Genomic DNA, 24721 nt, shown 5'->3' on the forward strand with positions numbered 1-24721 from the left:
CATCTTTGCATTAAAAGTTTGCACCTCATAAATTCATGTTTAAAGTGTCATGTTCAACACCCACACACAATCCTAAGCAAGCAAGGCCATTCTCTCATAACTGTCACAGATATCCTATATTGGCAGGTCATTTAGGGCTGAGTATGTAGGAAGATATTTAAGTAGTACATACGTAGGTGGAATCTTACTGGTAACTGGCTCAGTGGAGGCATTTTTGAGACTACCTACTATCCTTAGCTATGAATTGTTAAACCAAACATCTGTGGTCTCACACCATACCCTGCTGTTATCTTTCCCAGAACACAAAGGGATTTCTTTGGTAGCATACTCTGATACTGTAGACTCTCCTCAGTCTCATGATTTTAGTTATGCTAACCCTTAAAACACACATTTCATCTTCAGGTCCCTGACAACATACGGAGATTTTTCTATAACAGTTACGATGGACTAGATACCCTTTAACTTTCTGAATTCAGCCAATGTTTCTATCATCAAAACACATCCATGTATTTTGTGACTTTCTCTTATATACATCAGCTAATTCAAATTGGACAATTTCTAATTTTTATAGATAAGAAGGTAACCTGATAGCTTGTATATGAGATAGAAAGGGATATCACACAGCTAAGTCCTTAATTCCATTTCTTATATATTAAGGGTATATTAAGAAGTAATTTCCACTTAAATTAACATTGAAGGTATTATAATTGGAGGCTACCCAACTTACTCAAAAAGAACAATTTTATTTATTTTTTAAATATTTCTCTTTGTTGTCATGGACCTTTATTTTTATTTATATGTGGTGTTGAGAATCAAACCAGGGCCTCACATGCTAGGCAGGTTCTCTACCATTAAGCCACAACCCCAACCCCCAATTTTAGGGTTTTTATAATTAATTTTTTTGTTTTGTTTTAAGGAAGAATTTTAATATATTGTAATATTCAAAACTGAGGAGAGAGAAGGATCCTATTTCCCAAGACTTTAAGCATGATAGTTGTTTTATAGGAGAAGTCACTTTTTTTCACATGGTTCCTTATTTAAAAGGCAAGATCTAGTTCTGCCTTATTCACCACCTCATAAAACCAAAACTCATTTTCTTAATCTATTAATAATTGCTGTAGTGTGTATGTCAAACCCACCACTTCCTAGCATGGGGCCAATTGCTTTACATTTAATCCTCCACAACCTCAGATTAAGTATTACCACCTCCATTTTGCAGATGAGAAAATGGACATCTCAAGACTAGTAATAGTAGTTACATGCTAGTAAGTAGGAACTTGGGCCACTATAGCCCATGTTATGGTTTTGATATTAGGTGTTCCCAAAAGCTCATGCATGAGAGAATTCAAGAAAGTTTAGAGGTGAAATGATTAGATTATGAGAGCTTTAATCAGTGCATTAATCCCCTGATAGGGATGAACTGGTGGTAACTGTAGGCAGGTAGAGTGTGACTAGAAGAGCTGGGTAGATGGGGATGTGCCCTTGGGGTTTATATTTTGTCTGTGATGAGGGGTGCTATCTCTTTTTCTCTTCTTCCTGGGTGCCATATTTCCAGCTGCTGTCTTCTACACATTTAGGCCATGATGTCCTGCCTCACATTGGGCTCAGAGTACTGGAGTTGGCTGTCCGTGGATTGAGACCTCTGAAACCTTGAACCCCCAAATAAACTTTTCCTCTAATCATTCTTGTCAGGTCTTTTGGTCACAACAGTGAAATAACTGAATAAAACACTCTACTTGTCTGATTCCAAAGTCCGTGTGCACCCTAAACTTGAATATCTTGTAAACTGAGTGGCCTCTGTGATATATGAACATTTTACACAGTAAGCACTTTATACAGATAAAGCATAAGCATCCACCAATATCGAAACAACTAAGCCATATGTGAAAATGATTGTATTAATAACTGAATGTTGATTAACTAGTCAGTAGTGGTGTCTAGAATCCACTTAAAGGACATCCATCAAGCCATTCTGAAAGCAGGGATTGAAGCAAAGAAATGGAAGGCATCACACTGCCATTCTGAAAGCAGGGATTGAAGCAAAGAAATGGAAGGCATCACACTGCTTTGGAACTAGCATGTTGGAAAGACCCAAGTAGAGGAGCAGAAGAGTTACACTTAGATACCATCAGGAAACCAGAGCAGAGAATTTAAATAAAATTTTAACTAGAGATGAAACAATAGAGAAGACAATGCCTACAAAATAAAATCCTTTTAAAAATATTTTTATTTATATATGTGGAATGCATTACGATTCTTATTACACATATAGAGCACAATTTTTCATATTTCTGGTTGTATACAAAGTATATTCACACCAATTTGTGTCTTCATACATGTACTTTGGATAATAATGATCATCACATTCAACCATCATTAGTAACCCCATGCCCTCTCCCTTCCCCTCCAACTCCTCTGCCCTATGTAGAATTGTGTCTATTCCTCCCATGCTCCCTCTCCCTATCCCACTATGAATCAGCCTCCTATACCAAAGAAAACATTTGGCGTTTGGCTTTTGGGGATTGGCTAACTTCACTTAGCATTATCTTCTCTAACTCCATCCATTTACCTGCAAATGCCATGATTTTATTCTCTTTTATTGCTGAGTAATATTCCATTGTGTATATATGCCACATTTTTTTATCCATTCATCTATTGAAGGGCATCTAGTTTGGTACCACAGTTTAGCTACTGTGAATTGTGCTGCTATAAGTATTGATATGGTTGTGTCCCTGTAGTATGTTGTTTTTAAGTCTTTTGGGTATAGACTGAGGAGAGGGATAGCTGGGTTAATGGTGGTTTACAGATTTAATGCAATTTCTATCAAAATTTCAATGACATTCCTTATAGAAATAGATAAAGCAATCATGACATTCATCTGGAAAAATAAGAGACCCAGAATAGCTAAAGCAATCCTTAGCAGGAAGAGTAAAGCGGGTGGCATCACTATACCAGACCTTAAACTCTACTACAGAGCAATAGTAACAAAAAAAACATGGTATTGGCACCAAGCAGCCTGGCAGACCAATGGTACAGAATAGAGGACACAGAGACTAACCCCACACAATTACAATTATATTAGACAAAGGTGCCAAAAACATGCATTGGAGAAAAGATAGCCTCTTCAACAAATGGTACTGGAAAAACTGGAAATCCATATGCAACAAAATGAAATTAAACCCCTATCTCTCACCATTCGCAAAACTCAAAGTGGATCAAGGGCCTAGGAATTAAACCAGACATCCTGCATCTAATAGAAGATGCATCTTCATAATGTGGGATTAGGCCCCCACTTCCTTAATAATACTCCTATAGCGTAAGAATTAAAATCAAGAATCAATAAATGGGGTGGACTCAAACTAAAAAGTTTCTCCTCAGCAAAAGAAACAATCTGTGAGGTGAATAGAGAGCCTACATCTTGGGAATGAATTTTTACCCCTCACACATCAGATAGAGCATTAATCTTCAGGTTATACAAAGTTCTCATTTAATTTGGAAAACAATTGGAAGTATGAGGAGAGGAGTAAAACAGTCCAAAAATGTTTGGAGTATAATCTCAAAGTAATACAAGTTGTATCCATATTGTGAAGTATTCCAAGAAGGTCCACAGGGCTTGATTTGGACTATGATGTACATGAGGAGGGATGGAGTGAGTAGGATTCTGTTGCAATTGTCCAACATTCAGGTGGTCATAGTGAACTCAGTTGCACAGTGAGAATAAGAATCAAGAGGAACTAGAGTGAAGGATATGCAATCATTGAATAATAATTTAGCAAACATTTGTTAAACCAACTGCATAAAAATATTCAGGTGCAGTGTTAGGAACTGGGACTTGCAAGAACATAAGTCATCATTCCTACCCATTAGGGACACCCATTGTTCACTAGAGGAAGACTATGATGGCTGCTTATGAAATGGCAGTACTTCATAGATTAAATGTCCTCCTCATGAGGAAGGGACATACTGATGAAAATTATCCATGGTTATGACCCTAAGGAAAGGTGAGCATAGTAATGTCACTTAATCAAAGAGAATTTAAGAAAAAGAGAGTTTGGTGTCAACATTTTGTTTGGGATGGTTCAATCTGGGATTTGTATATGTGAATAGCACATATGTAAACAGGCAGTAACAAATAAGCAAGAAATAATGGATCAAAGAAAGTGTGGATCCCAGTTGAAGTTGAAGATTTTTAAAAAATTTGAAGTCATTTTCTTGAAAGACCCCCACTAATCATAAACTGACAACCTATGAGAAAACCTCAAGAGAACCCTGATTAAGGATTGAAGTGTTTTGTGTGTGTTTTTTAGGGGGCAGGGAAGAAGAAGGGATTTGGAGACAGAAACAAGTTAGGTATATATGGTTCATTTTAACTTTATTTGCTTTTCCAAATTTCACCCACAAATCATTTTTTAAGTATTTTTTAGTTATACATGGACACAATATCTTTATTTTTGTTTATTTTCATATGTGGTACTAAGGATCAAACTCAGTGCCTCACATGTGCAAGGCAAGCACTCTGCCACTGAGCCACAACCCTAGCCCCACACATTATTTTAAAATTACAAAAGGGCAAAATTAATTTTATAATTATGAACTATATTCTTTCCCATATTGAATAAAAAAAATTCTAGGGACAACACCTGAAAGTTAGTTAGTTACAAGTCTGTTTATCACTGCAGTTGTGACCTAATTAATCTGATTTACAAACCAGCAAATATGGCATTATCCTTATTTTATAAAAGAAAAACCATGAAGATGTTTAGGGACTTGATGCCTAGAAAAAGAATTAGTTGCCTTGTGATATGTTGTTTCTGTTCTGGTTTCTGTGTAATTAGGAAGGAAAATCAGATTAAATGTTTAAAAAATATTGGTTGCCTCTAGCTCTTTTATGTAGGCCAGTGTGAGTCCAGTGAGATAATTGTGGGAAAGTTGAGAAGTAAGCAATATAAATACTGGTAGTTTGAGATAAAATTAAGTATCAGTATAGTTCTTTATTTTTTTCTTTAATTGAGAGTCTCTTTTTAGATGGAAAAATAGTGATTTTTCTTAAACACACACACACACACACACACACACACACACATTTTTAAAACTTGGTCTTAAGTACAACAAAAATTTTCATCATTAACACTTTTCAGGCACACCTAAGGAAAAAGTGACCATAAGAATAAATGATACAATTCTTGAGCTCTTGAGCTTGAAATGTTGATAACTGAGCACAGCATTATTTGGAAAGATAAATAGTAAAGATGGCAAATATGCCCACTTCCTAGACCTATCCTGTCTTCACTCAAGGATATGAAATGGGGATCACTGGGGAATGTCTTGGATGCTGTCTTCCACAGTGAGGGATAAGGGGCAGTGTTTGGGACAGAGTTAGTTTGAGGGGGCTTCAGTTTATCATAATGGAGCTATTTAGGATTTATTTGGAAACAAAAATTGAGATTGGAAAAGTTAGAAAATTATAGAACATTAGAGAAAGAAGTTGAAGAAGACCTTAGAAGATGGAAAGACCTCTCATGCTCCTGGATCGGCAGAATTAATATTGTCAAAGTGGCCACACTACACAAAGCATTATACAAATTTAATGCAATTCCAATTAAAATCCCAACAATATTCTTGATAGAACTAGAAAAAGCAATCATGAAATTTATTTGGAAAAATAAAAGACCCAGGATAGGCTAAGCAATCCTTAGCAAGAAGAGTGAAGCAGGAGGCATCAAAATACCAAACCTTAAACTATACCACAGAGCCATAGTAACAAAAACTGCACGGTACTGGCACCAAAACAGACACATAGAATGATACAGAATAGAAGACACAGAGACAAACCCACATAAATACAGTTATCTCATACTAGACAAAGGTGCCAAAAACATTCACTGGAGAAAAGATAGCCTATTTAATAAATGGTACTGGGAAAATTCAAAATCCGCATGTAACAAAATGAAATTCAAACCCTATCTCTCATCCTACATGAAACTCACCTCAAAATGGATCAAAGACTTAGGCACTAGACGAGAGACCCTGCACCTAATAGAAGAAAAAGTAGGCCCAAATCTTTACCTGTCGGCTTATATCTAACTTGCTTAACAAGACTCCTAAAGTGCAAGACATAAAATCAAGAATCAATAAATGGGATGGATTTCAACTAAAAAACAAAGGAAATAATCAATAATGTGAAGAGACAGCCTACAGAATGGGAGAAAATCTTTATCATATGCACCTGAGAATATTATTCTCCAAAATACATAAAGAATTAAAAAACTTAACACCAAAAAAAAAAAAAAACCCTAAATAACCCAATCAATAAATGGGCTAAAGAACTGAACACCTCATAGAAGAAGAAATTTACAATCAATCAATAAATATATGAAAAAATGTTCAACATCTCGGACAATTAGAGAAACACAAATCAAAACTACTCTAAGATTTCATCTCACCCCAGTCAGAATGGCAATTACCAAGAATACAAGCAACAATAATTATTGGCAAGGATGTAGGGGAAAAGGTACACTTATACATTGCTGGTGGGAATACAAATTAGTGAAACCATTATGGAAAGCAGTATGGAGATTACTCAGAAAACGTGAAAGTTTTGACCCAGCTATCCCACTTCTTGGTTTATACCAAAGGACTTAAAATCATCATACTAAATTGATGCATCTACACCAATGTTCATAGCAACTCAACTCACAATAGCTATGAAACCAACCTGTTGAGAGCCACAGCCAAAGGGGCCCCAGCAAACTTCCAGCTGCCAGCAAACTTCCAGCTGCCGGCTGATGATTGGTTCACAGCGGCCCCAGCAACATCTAGCTGATTGGCTCCTCTGCAGTGATGTTCATTGGGCTGTTTCCCCGCCCTTCAGACTGCAAAGCTGATGATTGGCTCACAGCGGCCCCAGCAACATCTAGCTGATTGGCTCCTCTGCGGTGATGTTCATTGGGCTGTTTCCCTGCCCTTTCAGACCATGAAGCTGCTCATTGGGGGACTTCTTTGGCTCCGCCCATGCGACCCAGCCAATCGGCCTCAAGAGCAGGAGGATTGTGGGAGGTGGTGAGGCTTGTGTGGGTGAGAGGCTTGTGGGAAGCCCGTGGCGGCAGTTGGGCTCTGAGGGTTTTTTCCTGAGGAGCTGTTTTGTTTGGTGTTTGTAGTTCTAAAAATAAAGTTTGTTTCTTTTGACAAGTGGCTCCTGAATTGTGCCCAGCCAGACTGCGGCACCAACCTAGGTGCCCTTCAACAGATAAATGGATTTAAAAAAGTGTGGTGTATATATGTGATGGAATATTACTCAGTCTTAAAGAAGAATGAAATTATGGCATTTGCTAGTAAATGGACAGAGCTGAAGAATATCATGATAATCGAAATAAGCCAATCCCAAAAAAACAAAGGCCAAATGTTTTCTCTTATATACAGATGCTAATCCACAATGGGGGGTGAGGTTAGGGAAAAATAGAGTTATGTTAGATACAGGGTAGTGAAGGAAGGGCAGGAGGTGTGGCCTAGGGGTAGGAAGGATAGTAGAATGAATTAAGACATTATTACCCTATGTACGTATATAACTGTAAGTGGGATTCTACATCATGTATAACCAGAAGAATGAGAAATTATGCTCTATTATATATGATATGTCAAAGTGCATTCTACTGTCATAGAACAACTAATTTTATTTTTTTAATCACAGTTCTCTTTTTTATTTATTTTTTTATTGTTGGTTGTTCAAAACATTACATAGTTCTTGATATATCATATTTCACACTTTGATTCAAGCGGGTTATGAACTCCCATTTTTACCCCGTATACAGATTGCAGAATCACATCAGTTACACTTCCATTGATTTACATATTGCCATACTCGTGTCTGTTGTATTCTGCTGCCTTTCCTATCCTCTACTATCCCCCATCCCCTCCCCTCTTCTCTCTCTACTGTAATTCATTTCTCCCCCTTGTATTATTTTTCCCTTTCCCCTCACTTCCTCTTGTATGTAATTTTGTATAACCCTGAGGGTCTCCTTCCATTTCCATGCAATTTCCCTTCTCTCTCCCTAGAACAACTAATTTTAAAAAGTCAAAAGTAAAAGCTTGGAGGTCAGGTCAAGACTGGAATCTTAGATTTGAGAGTAATGGGAGTCTCATAAAAGATGGCTGAACCCATATGAATGAATGAAAGAACCTGAAAACAAGACAAGGTGGTTGAGGATAGAACCCTGGGAAATATTACCTCATATGAGGCAGGTAGAATGACAAGAGCCATCAAAGACACTAAAAGCAGTTAGTTGGAAGGACAACTGAGGAGTAGCATCCTGGAGGCCACAGAGTTGAGTTGGTCAGTAATGTCAGATTAGGTAAGAGTCGAGAAGGATGAGGACAGGAGGTTGGAGTTTATTATTAAGGAGGTTTTCGTTTACTTTCAGAGTGTGCTACCAAACAGAGTGACTGGGAAGAATCATTAGGGCAATCATTTAATGTAATTTGCTAAAGTAAAACACAACATACTGATAAACAATATGAAGATTAGTAATGAACTTGATATAAGGAATCTTTTATTCACATCTAAGAGTTTACCAGTTCCTTGATAAATGCCACATCCTTCCTTCTTTCACAGAAGGTTAGATTTACTTAGAGCTATTTCATACATCCAAACTCATATGCAAGCCAGAATCATGCAGCACACCTAGAATATTTAAACTCCTCACCCCAGTCCCCAACAGTCTGTTCCTCAAAAGGCTGAAGAAGAATCCATCAAACAACTGATTGGATAACACCTAAATTTTACATCTGCACAGATTGATGTAAAAGAAAATATTTAGTTTTTTTTTCTTTGTTTTCTGCATGTTTCTGCAAAATAACTTTTTATTGACCCAAGACACAGACCACCCTCATAGACATCTGGCTGGAGTTTCTTTGGTTTAAAATATTTCATTTATTTTTATTACTGCATATCTGTGGTTATTGTGCCTTCAAAAATAGGTAGTAGGTCCGGGGTTGTGGCTCAGTGGTAGAGTGCTCACCTAGCACGTTCGAGGCCCTGGGTTCAATCCTCAGCACCACATAAAAATAAATAAATAAAGGTATCATGTCCAATTACAACTAAAAAATAAATAAATATTTTTTAAAAAAAATAGGTAGTAAAAATCAAGGCACAAATAGAATTTTTAGAACACAATAGTAATAGTTGATCAATATGTTTTTAAATTGAAAGATGTTTAAATCCCTAAAATGTATTTGTTTTTCTCATGCTAATGTCAGCTTTGAGTTATGACTAGACCACTATAGTAACTGGAGTTTGGTCTAATCAAGTTCTCCCTGATTTCTCAGAAATAGATTTTGATGACTTAATGCCATGAAAGTCAACTTGCTGCATCTGCTCTTAGCTTCTCCTTAGAGTGACTAACCAGCCTAAAAAGGAACATGTTACCAGCCACTTATCTAGGAAGGAAAGACATGCCCAAAAGCAAAGAACATCAGAACTGGGAATACTGAGTTTTGCAATTTTAAGATTTAAGTAATGTACAACCTGGTATTCTTTTTTTTTTAATTTTTATTTTTAGTTGTAGGTGGACACAATACATTTATTTTATGTGGAACTGAGGATTGAACCCAGTATCTTGCACATGCTAGGCAAGTGCTCTACCACTGAGCCACAACTCTAGCCCTACAACCTGGTATTCTTGAGCTGAAGTACAAAGTAATTAACTTTTATTAAGACTTGTGAATTAAGGAAGTTAGACTTACCCTGTTTTTGACTTAGTAAAAGTGGCTTTTAAAATTCTCTGCATTCTCTAATTCTCTTACAATGTAGTTTGACGACAAGTGCAACACCAGAATCCTAAGGCAGAGGTTATCACAAGGGCTGTGATACATACAGATAGAAGAATCAAAGAATCTTTTTATTGAAGAGCAAAGGTTGTTGAGATAATCTGCTCAATTCCCAAAATGAACCCAGGCTCCGTTGTTAAGTGACTTAAAGGTCTCATAGCCAACAGTGGCAGAGCCAGGGTGGGACCCCAGGTCCTATCTCCCTAGCCCAGTACTTATTCTTCTTCATCACCCTTCCTGTCTGCAAAATGAGGTTTTTATTACCTACAACAATAACAAAACCATGAAAAATATCTAACTATTGTTGGTCAGAGAAAATTCTGGACACTTGAATTTGAGCCTCATCTACCACTTTTTACTACCATCAAGAAGTCAATTTTTCTTTCCTCTATAATTGCATTTCTCTTGCTCAAAAAAGTGCACTTTGATAGTTCAAAGACCAAAGGACTGGGGGTCAAATAGCCTCCTTTTTGCAATTGGTTTTATTTTGGGGTGATGAGGCTTTTAAGAAGTTATGAAGCCTTTTGACCCTCAGTTTTCTCATTTGTGAGACATGAATCATAAGAGATGCTCTTTGAATCCCAGGATTTTGTTTGGGACTATGGCACATAAAAAACATAAAGATGCCCTAAGATTGTCACTCCCCTTTAGGAGGTGCAAATACTTTCTTACCTGATTGCGTGCATATCTCCAAGAATCCATGAGGCTCAATCATTAATGTTTAATTGTTAGTATTCACTGAGGGAAAAAAAATTTAGCATCTGCAACCTTCTCCTGCCATTAAAGAGCATGCTTTGCTTATTTGTTACAATCTGTCTTCCAAGCAGCTCTTATTAAAGCACTTGGGAGTGCTATCATACAGAGAAAGAACATTGACTAAGGTTCCAATGCTTGGATTCCAGCCCTTGGCTCTACCATTGTCTTTACAAGTGACTTTATCAAGTCTTATCTTTGCTGGACCTCAGTTTCTCCCTATATTAAAAGGGGGTGGACTTTTACTGATTGTTAATTGTGTCATATGCCCCATGGGAAAGTTGATGAAGCACATTGATACTCGAATGACAATGTGCACAGACTTCAACTTCTGCATAGATTTGAGGTTCACAGTCAAACTTAATATATAATGGACTCCAGGTTAATAAACCCTAACCTAGTTGATCTCAAACTAAAAATTATCTAGGAATGCTATAACTAATCAGTCTCTATCATTTTGGACAACGATGGAATTCCATTTTCAGTTAGCATTTTAATTCATTAAAGTTTAACTGAAAGCCTGCTGCTGTTAGGAACTTTCTCAGGCTAAGGACAAGGTCACTTCACAGATGAAAGTCATGTGAAAAAGGATCTGAGCCCCTCAATATTATTTAAAACGAAAACTGCTAAGTCTGTCATTCCATATCTTAAGGATAGACAATTTTTTGGCTCCCACATCTAGGCCTACAACTAAAATATACTACCACTTTGTAAAGCAAATTCTTTAATCTCTGTTCATATTAAAAAAGCAAATTTAAGAAATGGAAATTCCATTTTTTGCTCTGAAAAGATACATGGAATGAGAAGAAATAAACTTAGATCATGTCTTTTTCTTGATACAGCCTGTTTTGAAAATCAGATGAATGGGCAACGAGTTACATATTCTACCAATTAATGACTGACCCCTTACAGAGAGTTATAGGCTAGATATATGGTGGTTGACTGGAATAGAGTGCTTTCAAATTAATTTAAGCACAAAGAAAATTTTCTTTGAAGAATATGAGAATATCTAAAGGAACCCAAGGACAGGAAGCATAGACCAGCCTCAGAAAGAACCAGAACCAAGAAGCTGGGAAATTGAGAAGAAATGGTTATTTTCTTCCTCTCTGGAGGAGGCTGAATGGTCCCTAATTTCCTCTTCCCTCTTCACATCTGCTTTGTTTCTCAGATGAGCAATGTCTGCTTCAAGATGTTTATTCTCACAGCTACCCAGCTCAGCCCTGCAACAACTTTCTTTCTAGTCCTTAACAAAGACTGACTGGAGTCTCTAAAGCCCAATTCCAAATTTCCTGCAGGGAATATTTGACTGTTCCAGTTTTAGGCAGGGATATGTTCCAGTGAGCTGAGAGAAGTTGGTTAGTATTACTGCCTTCTCAATAGGAGCTAGAGGAGCACAATTCCCCAAAAGGAGACTTGCATGGGCAAGTGAAAATAATAGGGTTCTTAAGGACTTTTATTGCTAGTATGTGGCAGACAGACTTTGAATAAAAGAAAGGAAATGAACAGAATCAAGAGCCTCATGGTGGCCAGCTGAGTATGGAGCTATGATGCTTGTTTCCATGGGATAGTCTCTTCCTACACTTCCTCATGAACAGAGAGGAAGCCTTTACATGGAGAAAATATCCATAGCCTCACAACTACCCCTTACCACAGGAGGGTGGAAGTAGGTAAGTAGTCTTGGTCAGATCTCTTTCAGACCCAACACAGAAAACTTGAAGTTTCCACCACAGTCTGACGTCTTCATCATGGAAACGGTAAACCAGAGTAGCAATGAACAATACAGACTTTCATAACAAAAGTTCTTGGAACATTTAACTGCATATTAATGTTAATCTCTATCGTATTTTTCTTTTAAAGATGGCTGGGGAAAATGTAGCTTAGCTTTGAAACTATACAACTGTATTAATTAGCATGTTTGATTGCTAAAAATATAGGCTCATTTGAGTTAGCCTAAGAAAAATTACCAATTTATTTCAAGAATACAGTGATGTTTAAGGACACGAGCATGAAAGGGCAGCTTGAGTTGTACTGAAACAGAAAACCTAAAAGGTATCAGGAACCATGATATCCCTCTTCCCACTAGTTTCTCTGCATGTCACGGTGAGCGTTCTTCATTATTATCTCTGCATACTGGTTTCTACCTGCCCCCTAATTCATAGGGTAGGGTGTGGCTGCCAGCAATAGCAAGTCTCTGGAAACACGTGTGTGTGTGTGTGTGTGTGTGTGTGTGTGTGTGTGTGTGTCTGCTTTGTACTTCCTACTGCTCACCCAGAACTTTCCACATTGACTTAAAGAAGACATGGATGGTTTTAGCTGGTGAGAGAAGATAAACATTCCATGCTTTTTCGTTTTCCTTTTTATTTTTTGGATTTATAAAACAGGCTCTTTTGTAATAGCCAATCAGAAACAAAAGTTCTGCGAGTCAAAACTTTTGATTTAAATGATGTAGACTTTATGGAGAAAAGAAAAGGATCACAAGGGCTGAAAGGCCTTGAAAGAAACAGGCATAGAATTTTTGTCCTAATAACACATTGAAAAGAGAAGGAGAAGAACACCCAAACTGTGACTTCCCCTCCTCAGGTAGAGGAGGCTGGGAAGCGGAGCTGGGGACAAGAGAACCAACAGCTACAGGGACTGAGGAAGAGGTGGCAACAGAGCCCTCGTGCACCCCTCCCCACGGAGGCCAGGGAAGGTAGCCCAACCCAGTCAGTTGGAGTAAGCCCACACTTTTCCCTGATCCTTTGTGCTGCAATTAGCTAGGGTTTGTTGCCTTGCTGCGTGTAGCCCATCTACTGACAACACTCAGCTTTTTACCTTGACCTGTTCAGCAAAAGGGGAGTCCTAGACTTGGGAATTTGTGCATCCGCACCTGCTCTGCCCCTTGTAAACAAGGGGAGGACTCTGATTGGCTTAGCCTTGGTTAGGCATTCACTCCAGTCCAACAGTGTGTGGGCAATGAGTGCAGATTAATCCGCTTTGTAGGGGGCGGGAAGGAAATTTAGGGAGAATCCTTGAAATTGTGCAGAGACTCCAAAATGGGTTCATATGGAATTTACACAGTTTTAATCCACAGAAATGAATCATTTACATGTCTTAGCTTTCAGACCTATAGAATTTAATCTTTTATGAATTATTATGTAATCTTGGATACAATGTCTCTGTGCTCCATTTTGTTGTTTTGGTTTTGTAGTTTTTTATTTAAACTTTAAAGATACTGGTAAAAGTAATTCTAAGGTTTCTTAAAACTAAGATTTATGATTCTCTTTATTTCACCATGTCTTTTGATAGTGAAGGAGTTAAAATATATCACTCTGGCATATTGACTGCTTTGCATTAAGGACATGAAAAACAGCAGGTGCAAGAAGTTCCTTCTGACCTATTTTCTGTTTCTGAAATGCAGATGAAATTCCATGTGAAAGACACTCTCCCTATACTAAAAGCCAACGTGACATTCTTATCATCAAAGACAAGAAATGAAACTGAGAGAATTTTGTTCAAAATAATTAATCTTTTAAATCTCCCAACATCATTTAGTTGTTCTCAGAATGTACTGTTCTTTGTCCAATTCTATTTATAAGAAACTGACTGTAACTGCTTCTTTGGGTCTTCACTTCTTTATGAAGGCACCCATGCCTTGTAAAATTTGCATTAAATGAATGTGTATGCTTTTCTCCCATCAGTCTGTCATGTGTCAATTTAATTCTCAGGCCCAGCTGTAAAGAAATTCTAAAGGGGAAGTTTTACTTCACTACAATAGACACAGGTTGATCATTCAAGGAGTTGTATTAAAAAATTAAATTCTGTTCAAAAACAACCAGTACAGGACTGGGGTGCGGTTAAGTGGTAGAGCACCTGCCTGCCCATGCATAAGCTTTGATCCCCAGCACTGCAAAACAAACAAACAAAAGCCTTCAATGTGTATAAACACCAAACAGCCCATACTGTAATAAATCAATTCTTTTGAACATAAAGAGGTATGCAATTTTTTTAATTGCCAAATAATATTATATATGTTATGTATTTGTGAAGAAGTATACAACTTTTGTTAATAAAAATCAGCTTACCACTAATGACATATGGAACAATATCTAAAGAATATTGATTTAACATAGAGTCAACAATCTAATTGGTGCAGGCACCAACTTTCTTAACAAAGCTCTGAAACACAAGAAGTAAACAAAGAAGCAGTAAGTGGGGTGACTTTACATTAATTGGCTCCTTTTGCATAACAAAGGAAATGACTGAAGAGAGAGCCTACAGAATAGGAGAAAATCTTTGCCAACAAACAATTCTTCCAAAAGGGGATTGACATCCAGAATACACAAAGAACTCAAAATACTTAACACCATAAAGCAAAACCAAACAAAACCAAATAACCCAATCAAGAAGTGAGCAAATTGTCTAAACAGATATTTCTCAAGAGAAGAAATACAAATGTCTAACAAATACAAGAAAAAATGTTCACCATCCTTAGCAATCAGGAAACATAAATCTAAATGGCATCTAGATTTATCTCACTTCAGTTAAAAGAGCAACCATCCGAATACAAATCATAATAATTGCTGATGAGGATGTGGGGCCAAAGGTACACTCATACATTAGTACAACCACTTTGGAAAGGAGTATGGAGAGCCCTCAAAAGACCAGGAATGGAGTTACCATTTGAACCAGCTATCTGTCTTGGTATTTATCCAAAAGAACTAAAATCAGCATACTGTAGTTATAAATACATAACAATGTTGACATCAACACAATAGCCAAGTTATGGAACCAACCTATATGCCTTACAACAGACAAATTCATAAAGAAAATGGGGTGTAAATAAACAATGGAGTTTTACTTAGCCATAAAGAAGAATGAAATTATGTCATTTGCTGGTAAATGAATCAAAGTGGAAGGCATCATGCTGAGTGAAATAAGTCAGACTCAGAAAGTCAAGGGTTGAAAAGTCTCTCTCAGAAGCAGAAGATAGAAGGAAAGAATTTTTAAAAGGGGGACCTCATGAAAATAGAAGGGAGAACAGAAAAGTAGAGGAAGGGACCCAAGCGGCAGGAGGAGGATTGGAAAAAGGGAGGAACTGCAGAATAAAACTGACCAAATTATGCTGTCAGATACATGCATTAATATATCACAATGAATTCTTTTATGTATGACTGTAATGCACCAATTAAAAAAATAAGTAGAAGGGAGACCAGGAAAGTAGAGGAAGGGGGCGAAGGGAGGGAAGAGGAGAGGGAGAAAAGTAATGGGTATTGAAATGGAGAAAATCATGTTATATGCATCTATGAATATGTCCTAATGAATCCCACTATTATGTATGTCTATAATACACTAGCAAAAACATTTAAAAGAATGTTTATTTGAAAAATCATATATCTTGGTTGGACTCTACTTATACTATATTTCCTATCTATTTAGAAGAAATTCTACAAGAGTTTATTCTTTGTCTACCCTGCTTAAAATATCTGATTCAAACATTTTTATCTTATCCTCTTCCATAAAATCAGCTGTTCCCACCAAAATATGCTCAAGGAAATCTTGAAAGGGGAGTTGACAGAAAGGCCACCGACTTACATCTAACTGGTGCCAACATTTTCTCTTCAACATTTCTCTTCACTTAGACCTGAAGCCTGAGTCATTTTTTTTTCAAGTTTCAGAGATTTATTAATCAGTGTAATAAACTCCAACAAATCAACATGATTTCATGCATTTAAAGGGGAAATATTTCCTGGTTAAGTGGAAAATTGTGCGGATGCTTCTCAAAGACCTTTATCATAAGCAGTTTTACAGTGAAATGTTTCATTTAAAGTCTGGGCCTTCTTTCTTCAGTTTGCTGTAATCAACATTCACTGAGTAGAACTTGTATTGATCATTAGGACCCAGTTTTTTCCAGGGTTCTGGGTTATTCTTCCTGTCCCAGCTGACATCTGGATTGAACAATGCCAGACGCATCACATACTGTGCTGCTCCAGTACCTCCTGCTCCAATAAATACGAAGAGGGGAATCAAGCTTGGATGCTTCTTGGTGATGATCTGGTGGAGCATGTTTGCAATAGAGGCCTCCGGCCCAAAACGAGATAAGAAAAACCTGTCAGGCCCAAGACCAAGCAGCCTCTGCACCCAAGCTGTGCCTGAGTCATTTTTGAAGCTTATCTTTCTCTACTTTTCATATTCAGTCGGATACCAAGAAGACCTGCTGACTCTTCATTTGTGTTTTCTCACTCATACACACACATCCATTCCTTTCTAGTTCCCCTGTCACCCTTCATTTCAGTCCCTTTCATCTCATGCAATTTCAATATCTTTTTTTTTAAATTTTCTGATCCATTCTGTATATTGTTTCCCAGAATTTCCCCCTCCACACCACTTTTCTCTGCTAAAGAAAAGCAAAACACAACACAATCAATGATTGCAATGGCTATTACCAATAGAATGAAATCCAAATTCCCAAAGCCAGTATTTTTTTTTCAGGCCAAGTCAGTACCGTTAAGAGATTTCTCTATCCAGATACCAGAGCCTCTATCTTACTAGAAAAATTAAAGTATGTGCTTTGGCTCAGAGGACCTTCCTACCTGGTACTTATAACCTTCTCTCCTATATCTTGTCACCAGATTCCTCATTGTCTGCCCTCTTCAGATCGATCGTGAATTCGGGCACCTGCTTGGCACCTGCTTGGCTTTGGATTAAGCTTCTAAAAAGGTGCTTTTGGGAATCTCACTTCATGCAGTGTGGCCAAATATGTCTTCTGACAAATTTGACCCAGCTGAGGAGCAATACCCTGGCCCTTACCATCTGGGAAAGAGCAAGGTAGCCTTTAGTGGTCTTTTCAATATGGCCTCCACACAGATTTTTCTAAAAATTCCTTGTTATGGTTTGGATGTGAGGTGTACCCTGAACGCTCACATGAGACAATGCAAGAAGGTTTGGAGAGGGGCTGAGGTTGTGGCTTAGTGGTAGAGTGCTTGCCTAGCATGTGTGAGGCACTGGGTTCAGTCCTCAGCACAGCAAATAAATAAGCAAACAAGTAAGTAAGTAAATAAATAAAAAATAAAGAGCATGTGTGTGTGTGTGTGTGTGTGTGTGTGTGTGTGTGTATTTATATAAAATGATTTCTCCTCCAAACCTCCTCCCTCTCTCTCTCTCTCTCTCTCTCTCTCTCTCTCTCTATATATATATATATATATATATATATATATATATATATATATATGAAATGACTAATGATTGTGCTTTAGCCTTAGCCTAATCAGTGAGTTGGTCATGATGGGATTAACTGAAGTGATAGGGTGTGGCTAGAGAAGGTGGGAAATGGCTTTGGGTATATATTTGTATCTGGAGAGTGGAGTTTCTCTCTCTGCTTCTTGATCACCATGATGTGAGCTGCTTCCCTATGCCACACACTCTGCCATGATGTTCAGCTTCACCTCAAGCCCAAAGAATGGAGCTGGCCTTCTATGGACTAAGACCTCTAAAACTGTGAGTTCTCAAACTTTTCTTCCTCTATAATTATGCTGGTTGGGTTTTTAAGTCACAGCAGTAAAACAGTTGATTAAAACATCCCTCCTTGTGCAAATGATTTATTACAGCATAGAGTCCACCTATGGTACCCTAAATCTCTACAAACTCATCCTAATTCATTCTCTTATTAGAAGTCCTATTAGTCATCACAAAAGAATGGAGAGGTCACTCCTGTTAGATTTCTAAGGCTGTTTTCTTCTAACATATGGATACAATCAGGGAATCCAGTGTGACCTCTCTATCCCTCATCATGTTCTCTGCTTCTGTAGACTGTGTTTCACCTCATCACCAGGAACATATCAGGAATGACCACTCCTAGTGATCCAGTCAGAGTCAAAGTCCCCTTCAACTCTGTCTCTACCTGACCCATTAGCCTGTCAGTCTCTACTTAACCAAACAGGGCCTCAATGAAAGTATGTGGGGTGTTTGTTGTTACAGTTGTTTCCTGAAATGACTACATTAACAGGGTGCAAATGATGGCAGGATGTAGATTCTTGTTACAGAGGTTGATTTTGATCAGAAGTAGTTACTCAGAAGCAGCATCATTCAATGTAAGTAGGGACACAATAACCTTATGATCAAATTAAATTATGTAAGAAAGGCCTAGATTGCTAAAGAATGGCATTCTTGGGGGTTCAAAATGGATAAACAATAAGGTTAGGGATTTCTAACTTCGTGCTAAAAGCAACAAAAATACATCTCATTTTTGAGAAAAAATATGTTCACCTAATTTTTTTTTGTACCAGCAATTGACCCAAGGGGCACTTAACCACGAAGTCACATCCCCAGCACTTTTTAAAAATATATATTTTATTAGCAACAGGGTCTTACTGAGTTGCTTAGAGCCTCACTAAGTTACTGAAGCTGGGTTTGAACTTGAGATCCACCTGCCTCAGACTCTGGAGTCACTGGGATTACAGGCATGTACCACTACCTCTGGCTCTTCACCTAAATTTCGGTGGAGAAAAACAACTCTAGTGTTAGTGATAAGGCTGGATTGGAAAGACCTGTTTATCAAATGCTTCTTTGCAGAGCTGGTGAGCTTTGCTTGGACACATGGTGTTTCCACAAGGCTAGTAGTACAGTAGGATTTCAGCCTCGACAGGAAGATGCCTCAAAGGGTCTTCTTTGTTGCCTAAATCCTTTTGTCTCCCATACCAATGCCACTACCCAGTCTCAACTATTCTTAGTAATCCATAGAGAGGACCAAAGTTCCTCCTTCTATTTTATTACACTACAGATAACCTAAAAAGTACATCATATAAAATAGGTAAGTATAGAACAAAAGGAAAAACCAATAAAGCAAATGTATAATGTGCTGATACTACTTTAGTATTTAACTTCATTATTCATGATGGTTATTGTGTATGTTTGAAGATCCATAAAATTGATTTTCTACCCATTGGGGAATAAATGGGCTATTTAAAACAATAGGCCCACAAACAAATCCTCTGAGGTGCACGACAGCACATTTTCCTCCTTATAATCGCCCACAATTAGAGCAGATTCTTTCAGATACATAAATTAAAGCAATAAAAAGAGGTGGCTATAAATAGCTCTGCTTTTTCACACTGAAGGAATTGAGCTGTACACTACAAATCCTTGCCCAAAATAACTTTGTTCTGTAGTTGCAAGCACTGATAAGAATAGGTTATGGAATCACCAGATGGGAAGAAATCTTAGTCTAGTGCAAATCTTTTCTTCCAAACTAGATTGGCTCAAACCTCCCAGAAGACAAGAATCTGTCTTGCTCTACTTGGATCATCCATATCAGTGAATGTCCACAGATTAGGCTGGAAAAAGAGAGAGAGAGAGAGAGAGAATACCTGTGGGTGTTTCTTATAGCTCATACCCTACACAGTGTCCCTTCCCAGGGAAGTGAGAATGGGATAAAGCTGACAGACTTCACATGCTGTAGTGGGTGCTCAGGGACTGAGCATCTTTTCTTATCTCTGGTTGAGATGCTTGAGGTCAGGTGAAGAACTGATAACGTTATCCTCAAAATGCTTCTGAGATACTAAATCCAAAATCAGGATGCCCATTTGGGGGTTTGAGGGCAGACTGAGGGCCAAAGTATGAAATTAAAATAGGACAAACAATCAAATCAGGGGTTCTGAAGGACTTGGGTGGGTGGTAGAGTCCTTTTGACAGATTTGGAGTCACAAGAACGATACTTCCATTCATAGATATTAAGTTCAGACACTTCTTCCGCAGAATAATTTTTTAACATAAACTTCTTGAAAGACAACTGGCTAATTAAGCAATGTGTTTTGCATGACAGATTTCTTTTGATTATAACAATTATAATCAAGAAGGATCACCAAAATAATAAAAATGAAAAAGCTAGAGCTCACACAGCTGCCTATTCATTTAATTCTTTCTTTTGTTTATCTCATGTCAATTTTATGTTTTGTTTGTAATAACAATGAAGGCAATCACGTTTAGAATAAAGTACTCCACAGAGTACAACTAACACACAACGGCAGAATACACATTTTCATTTCTTTGCTTTAAATTTAATACTAATCATTTCAAAAATCTGAAAAATAATAAAAAGTGAATCTGGAAAGATGCATCCTCAAGAAATTGACAGTCCAGTTAAGATGAGACCTGCTCATTTCTCTAGCCATTTAATCAACCATATGTTTCTCAAGAAGCTGATGTTTTAAAAACCATGTTTTAGAACTATCAAGTCTTAGAGATGAAACAAACTCAGAATTCATCTGGCTCCAAGTATTCTCTAATGTGCCTTTAGAATTAGACTAACAACCAGAGAGGAATTAATGCATGAAATATGAGAAACCACGAGTAAAGGAAATGCTGGGACTACAGAAAGCTCAAGAAGGAATTGCCAATGTTGGACAAGATTTGGTGAAAGAGATTCTCCAGGGCCTTTCAAAGGTGAGGGCAGAATGGGGTGAGCCTCTTGGTTGTTCCATTGATGCTATAAAGAAACGGATCTTTATTTTCCTAGGAGTTTATATGTGGAAGTCCCGGATTTTCAGGAGAGATGCTTCATGTGTAAATCCCATCACTTTTCTGTGATGTATTTCTGTGACCTACCTTATCATGTAGATAATCCGTTTTTAAAAAATCTTTTTACATGTAATCTTTTTATGTGTCTTTGAGGGTTTAAATTTTTGATGAAGCACAGCATTTGACTATGCATGGTACATGCTCAAAGAGCTTCAAGATGGCAAACTATGCTTGAAAATTTGAAGAACGCTGAATTTTGATCTCAGAATCAAAACTGCAATAAACTATATATTCAGGCATATTTTTATACAAGACAGTATGTCTTTTTATGTATTTCTTACCAACAAGTATAACAGGCATATAAGGTAGAGATTCTCTTAGAAATGAAGCCATGGGAGTTCATCTGGCTAAGTGGTCTTCCTATGGGGAAGCAGCCAGGCACTGGCTAAGCAAAGTCAAGAGAAGAATTATGGAAGAAATGGTTGTTCTTTCAACTTTTATATTCATCCTAAGAGAAAATCTTTTTATTTACTTATTTTTAAAGTTCTTCAATAGATCCCTCAGGATCCTTAAAATGAAACCTGGGGAAGTTAATCTAATCATTCCTTATAAATTGAAATTCAGTATTCCTATTGTCTTAATATTATCCAGAGACTATTTTATATAAAACCCTGCAAAGATAGAACATCTACAAAAAATAATTTAATCTTTCTTCATTTAAAGGATAATGCTAAATTTATTAATTTAATCATTTTGACATTTCAGAATATGAATCATCAATTTTTTCATTATAAAACAATATAACCACATTATGTTTTTTTAAAATGTTAAAACTAGAGAAGAAAGAAATGAGCTATGATCTCACCAGCCTAAAAAGCAACTACTTCCATGCTCGTGTGATTTTTACATTTCTCCACATGAATAGTTTTTCTTATGCATAAAGATTAATGGAGAACTAAGATCTTTTTCTAATTTGAGTTTATGGGCATTTGAAGAGGGACAAGGCAGGAGATGCTTGAAGTCAACTAGTAATTGATAAGAACAGAAAGGCTTGCAGAACAGACCCCATGGTTGTACCTCACAGCTCTGATGGAAGGAGACTTAGAAACTGGAGTCCCCTCAATGCAATGCCTGCTGCTCCTGAGATTCTCTTGAATTGTTTTATAACCCTACCCTCCTTGCGGACCAACCAGACAAATTCAATCATGCCTTTTAGGGTAAGTCTAGGCATTTTAATTAAAAAACTCCTCAGCAGATTGTGGGGCACTTGCCTAAAAGAAGCACCAGTATGGTGGTATTCCCAGTCATCAAGCCCATTCTGGAAGAGAAGGATACAAACTGGATGGTGGCAAAAGAATCTGAGCAGCTCTCTACCTTCACCTTCAGCTAGTATTCCATTGACCTCCATCTTGGAATAAATCCAAAAGTTTTTGAGGCCTAAAGGGAAGACTGTTTAATGCCTTTTCTACCAAGTGGGAAAGTGAATGCAGAAGATGGGAAGAAAGCAGAAGTTGGAGGCAGGAGAGGAAGAAGGGAAAGAAAACATGGGGAAATAGTAAGCACTGTGGGAAAGCAAGAGTTCTCCTGTTCTTTAAATATGTTTGTAATACACTGCTTAGGGTCTACATGAATGAGAGAATCAGGTGAAGGCAATGGAGATGCTTAAATTGGAGAATAGAAACCATAAGGACTAGAATAGCTGTCTTCAAATATTTGAATACCCAGTCTCCTAATAAGGCCCAACACATGCCAAATTTTAGACCAAACAGTATCTACAACTTTGGCATGAAAAAGAAATTAGACTTCTGTACTTTAGCTGCAAAGGTAGAATCAGTAAGTTCTTTCTATGAGAGAGTTTACAAGGACAGAAGGGCTTTAGAGTCTTAGTCTAAAGTCCTGGGCTTTTATTATTAACTATGTGATCTTGAGAAATATATTAAACTCTCTGAATTACTATTTTCTTACCAATAAAATAAAGGTAATAACATAAGATTTTGAGACTTACAAGATTATACACATATATAAAGGCTCTAGTACCATGTCTTTTGTTGGTAATTAAAGCACAATGCTTGGGGCTGGGGATGTGGCTCAAGCGGTAGCGTGCTTGCCTGGCATGCGTGCGGCCCGGGTTCGATCCTCAGCACCACATACAAACAAAGATGTTGTGTCCACCGAAAACTAAAAAATAAATATTAAAAAAAAAAAGCACAATGCTCATGGGCATTTTCCTGTTGCTCTGTAATTGACAACTGGAACCCAAAGCTGAAGGCAAAGAAGCATCAAGGACCAAAGGGTAAGTACAGTGGTGCATTGCTTAGCAACATCAATACTTTCTGGGAAATACATTATTAGGCAGTTGTGTCCTTGTGTGAACATCATCAAGTGTTCTTACACACACCTGAAAGATATAGCCTACTGGGCATCCAGGATGTGTGGATGTGTATGTGGTATAGCCTATTGCTTGTAAGGTCATGGTGAAAGCAACATGAGATTAAATCAAGCACAAGAGAAAATGATGCAGTCATGAGCTGAGGCACACAGACACGTGAGGTTGCTGCTGGCATAACACAGCATCCTGTGTTATAGGAGACATTTTGTAATAAGTGGAAATACAGTGTAAATAATGATAAAAGAGGGTGGCATAGTAAATGCATAAATCAGTGGCAGGCATTTATCATCATTATCAAGCATCATGTACCATATATAATTGTATGTGCTATACTTTTACATGCCTGGCAGCTCAGCAGGCTTGTTTTCACTGTGATATTACATCAGCTCTGATGTCACCGGGGGATAGGAATCTTCAACTTCATTATAATACTATGGGAGCACTGTGGCATAGTGGCCTGGCATTGAACAAAGTGTTGTTAGGTGGTGTGTAACTACAATGAACAAGCAGCAACCAGACATCCCTTTGAGGATGTATCAAGAAGTGGCTGAACTTGTTCTGCTTCTCCAGCTTTCATTATTACCACCTGCTTTCTGTCCATATACGCAGACAGGGGCTGGGAAAATTCGGAAAAGTCCTCTTCATTCTTGGGGTGCTGTGCAGTGAGGAGATACTTTTCTGCTCCCTCATCACTTACCAATTGGCTGTGGGCTTATACCACAGATGGCCTGGTCTACCTCTGTCCAATCTGACAAGTACAGAAATGGAAAGGAAAGGCAGAGAGAAAGGGTAAGGTACCACAGTTTCCATGCCCAACATTTAACAGTCAGTGATGGGAATGTGATTTTACCATGGATCAAAGAGGCGCAATGGAAGGCAGCCAGGCTTGAGCCTGGCTCGTCAGTATCTCACCCAAGAGAACTGACTGCCAAGAAAGTGGACCCTGGTAACAAAACACAGAGAATGAATCACCAAGGCTGGGAGCAGATGGTGGAGATTGTGAAGTGGGAGGTTCCCTATGGGGTTTCTGGAAAATTCACATAAGCACCAATGAGGAAACGAGTATTTGGATGTCTGCCACAGAGAAGGCACCAACAGCCAACCAGGACTGGCCAGAGAGACCTCAAACCAGGGACAGGTAAGAATTGTCTTTCTCCCTGTCCCCTCTTCCTAGACTCTTCACAGAGAGGAGAAATGCAAGTGTCAGAAGAGGAGGCTCCAGGAGGGCATATACACCACTGTGCTCTGGGGCCAGAGGAGAGG

At 37.9% G+C, this 24721-nt stretch overlaps 1 protein-coding gene across 1 annotated transcript; it reads right to left on the reverse strand.

Annotated features, from left to right (window-relative positions):
- Positions 1–16213: 16213 nt before the first annotated feature.
- LOC308630533 (cytochrome c oxidase subunit NDUFA4-like) lies at positions 16214–16700 on the reverse strand. The gene has a single exon (XM_081260629.1). It carries the CDS (start codon positions 16618–16620, stop codon positions 16375–16377), a length of 246 nt encoding a protein of 81 aa, XP_081116755.1. The 5' UTR covers positions 16621–16700; the 3' UTR covers positions 16214–16374.
- Positions 16701–24721: the final 8021 nt, after the last annotated feature.

Source organism: Spermophilus citellus, assembly GCF_964194105.1.
Source record: "Spermophilus citellus genome assembly, chromosome: 11".
Classification (NCBI taxonomy): domain Eukaryota; kingdom Metazoa; phylum Chordata; class Mammalia; order Rodentia; family Sciuridae; genus Spermophilus; species Spermophilus citellus.

Excerpts from the sequence above, each read along its gene's own strand:
- LOC308630533 (XM_081260629.1), bottom strand. The coding sequence starts at position 16,620 with ATGCTCCACCAGATCATCACCAAGAAGCATCCAAGCTTGATTCCCCTC.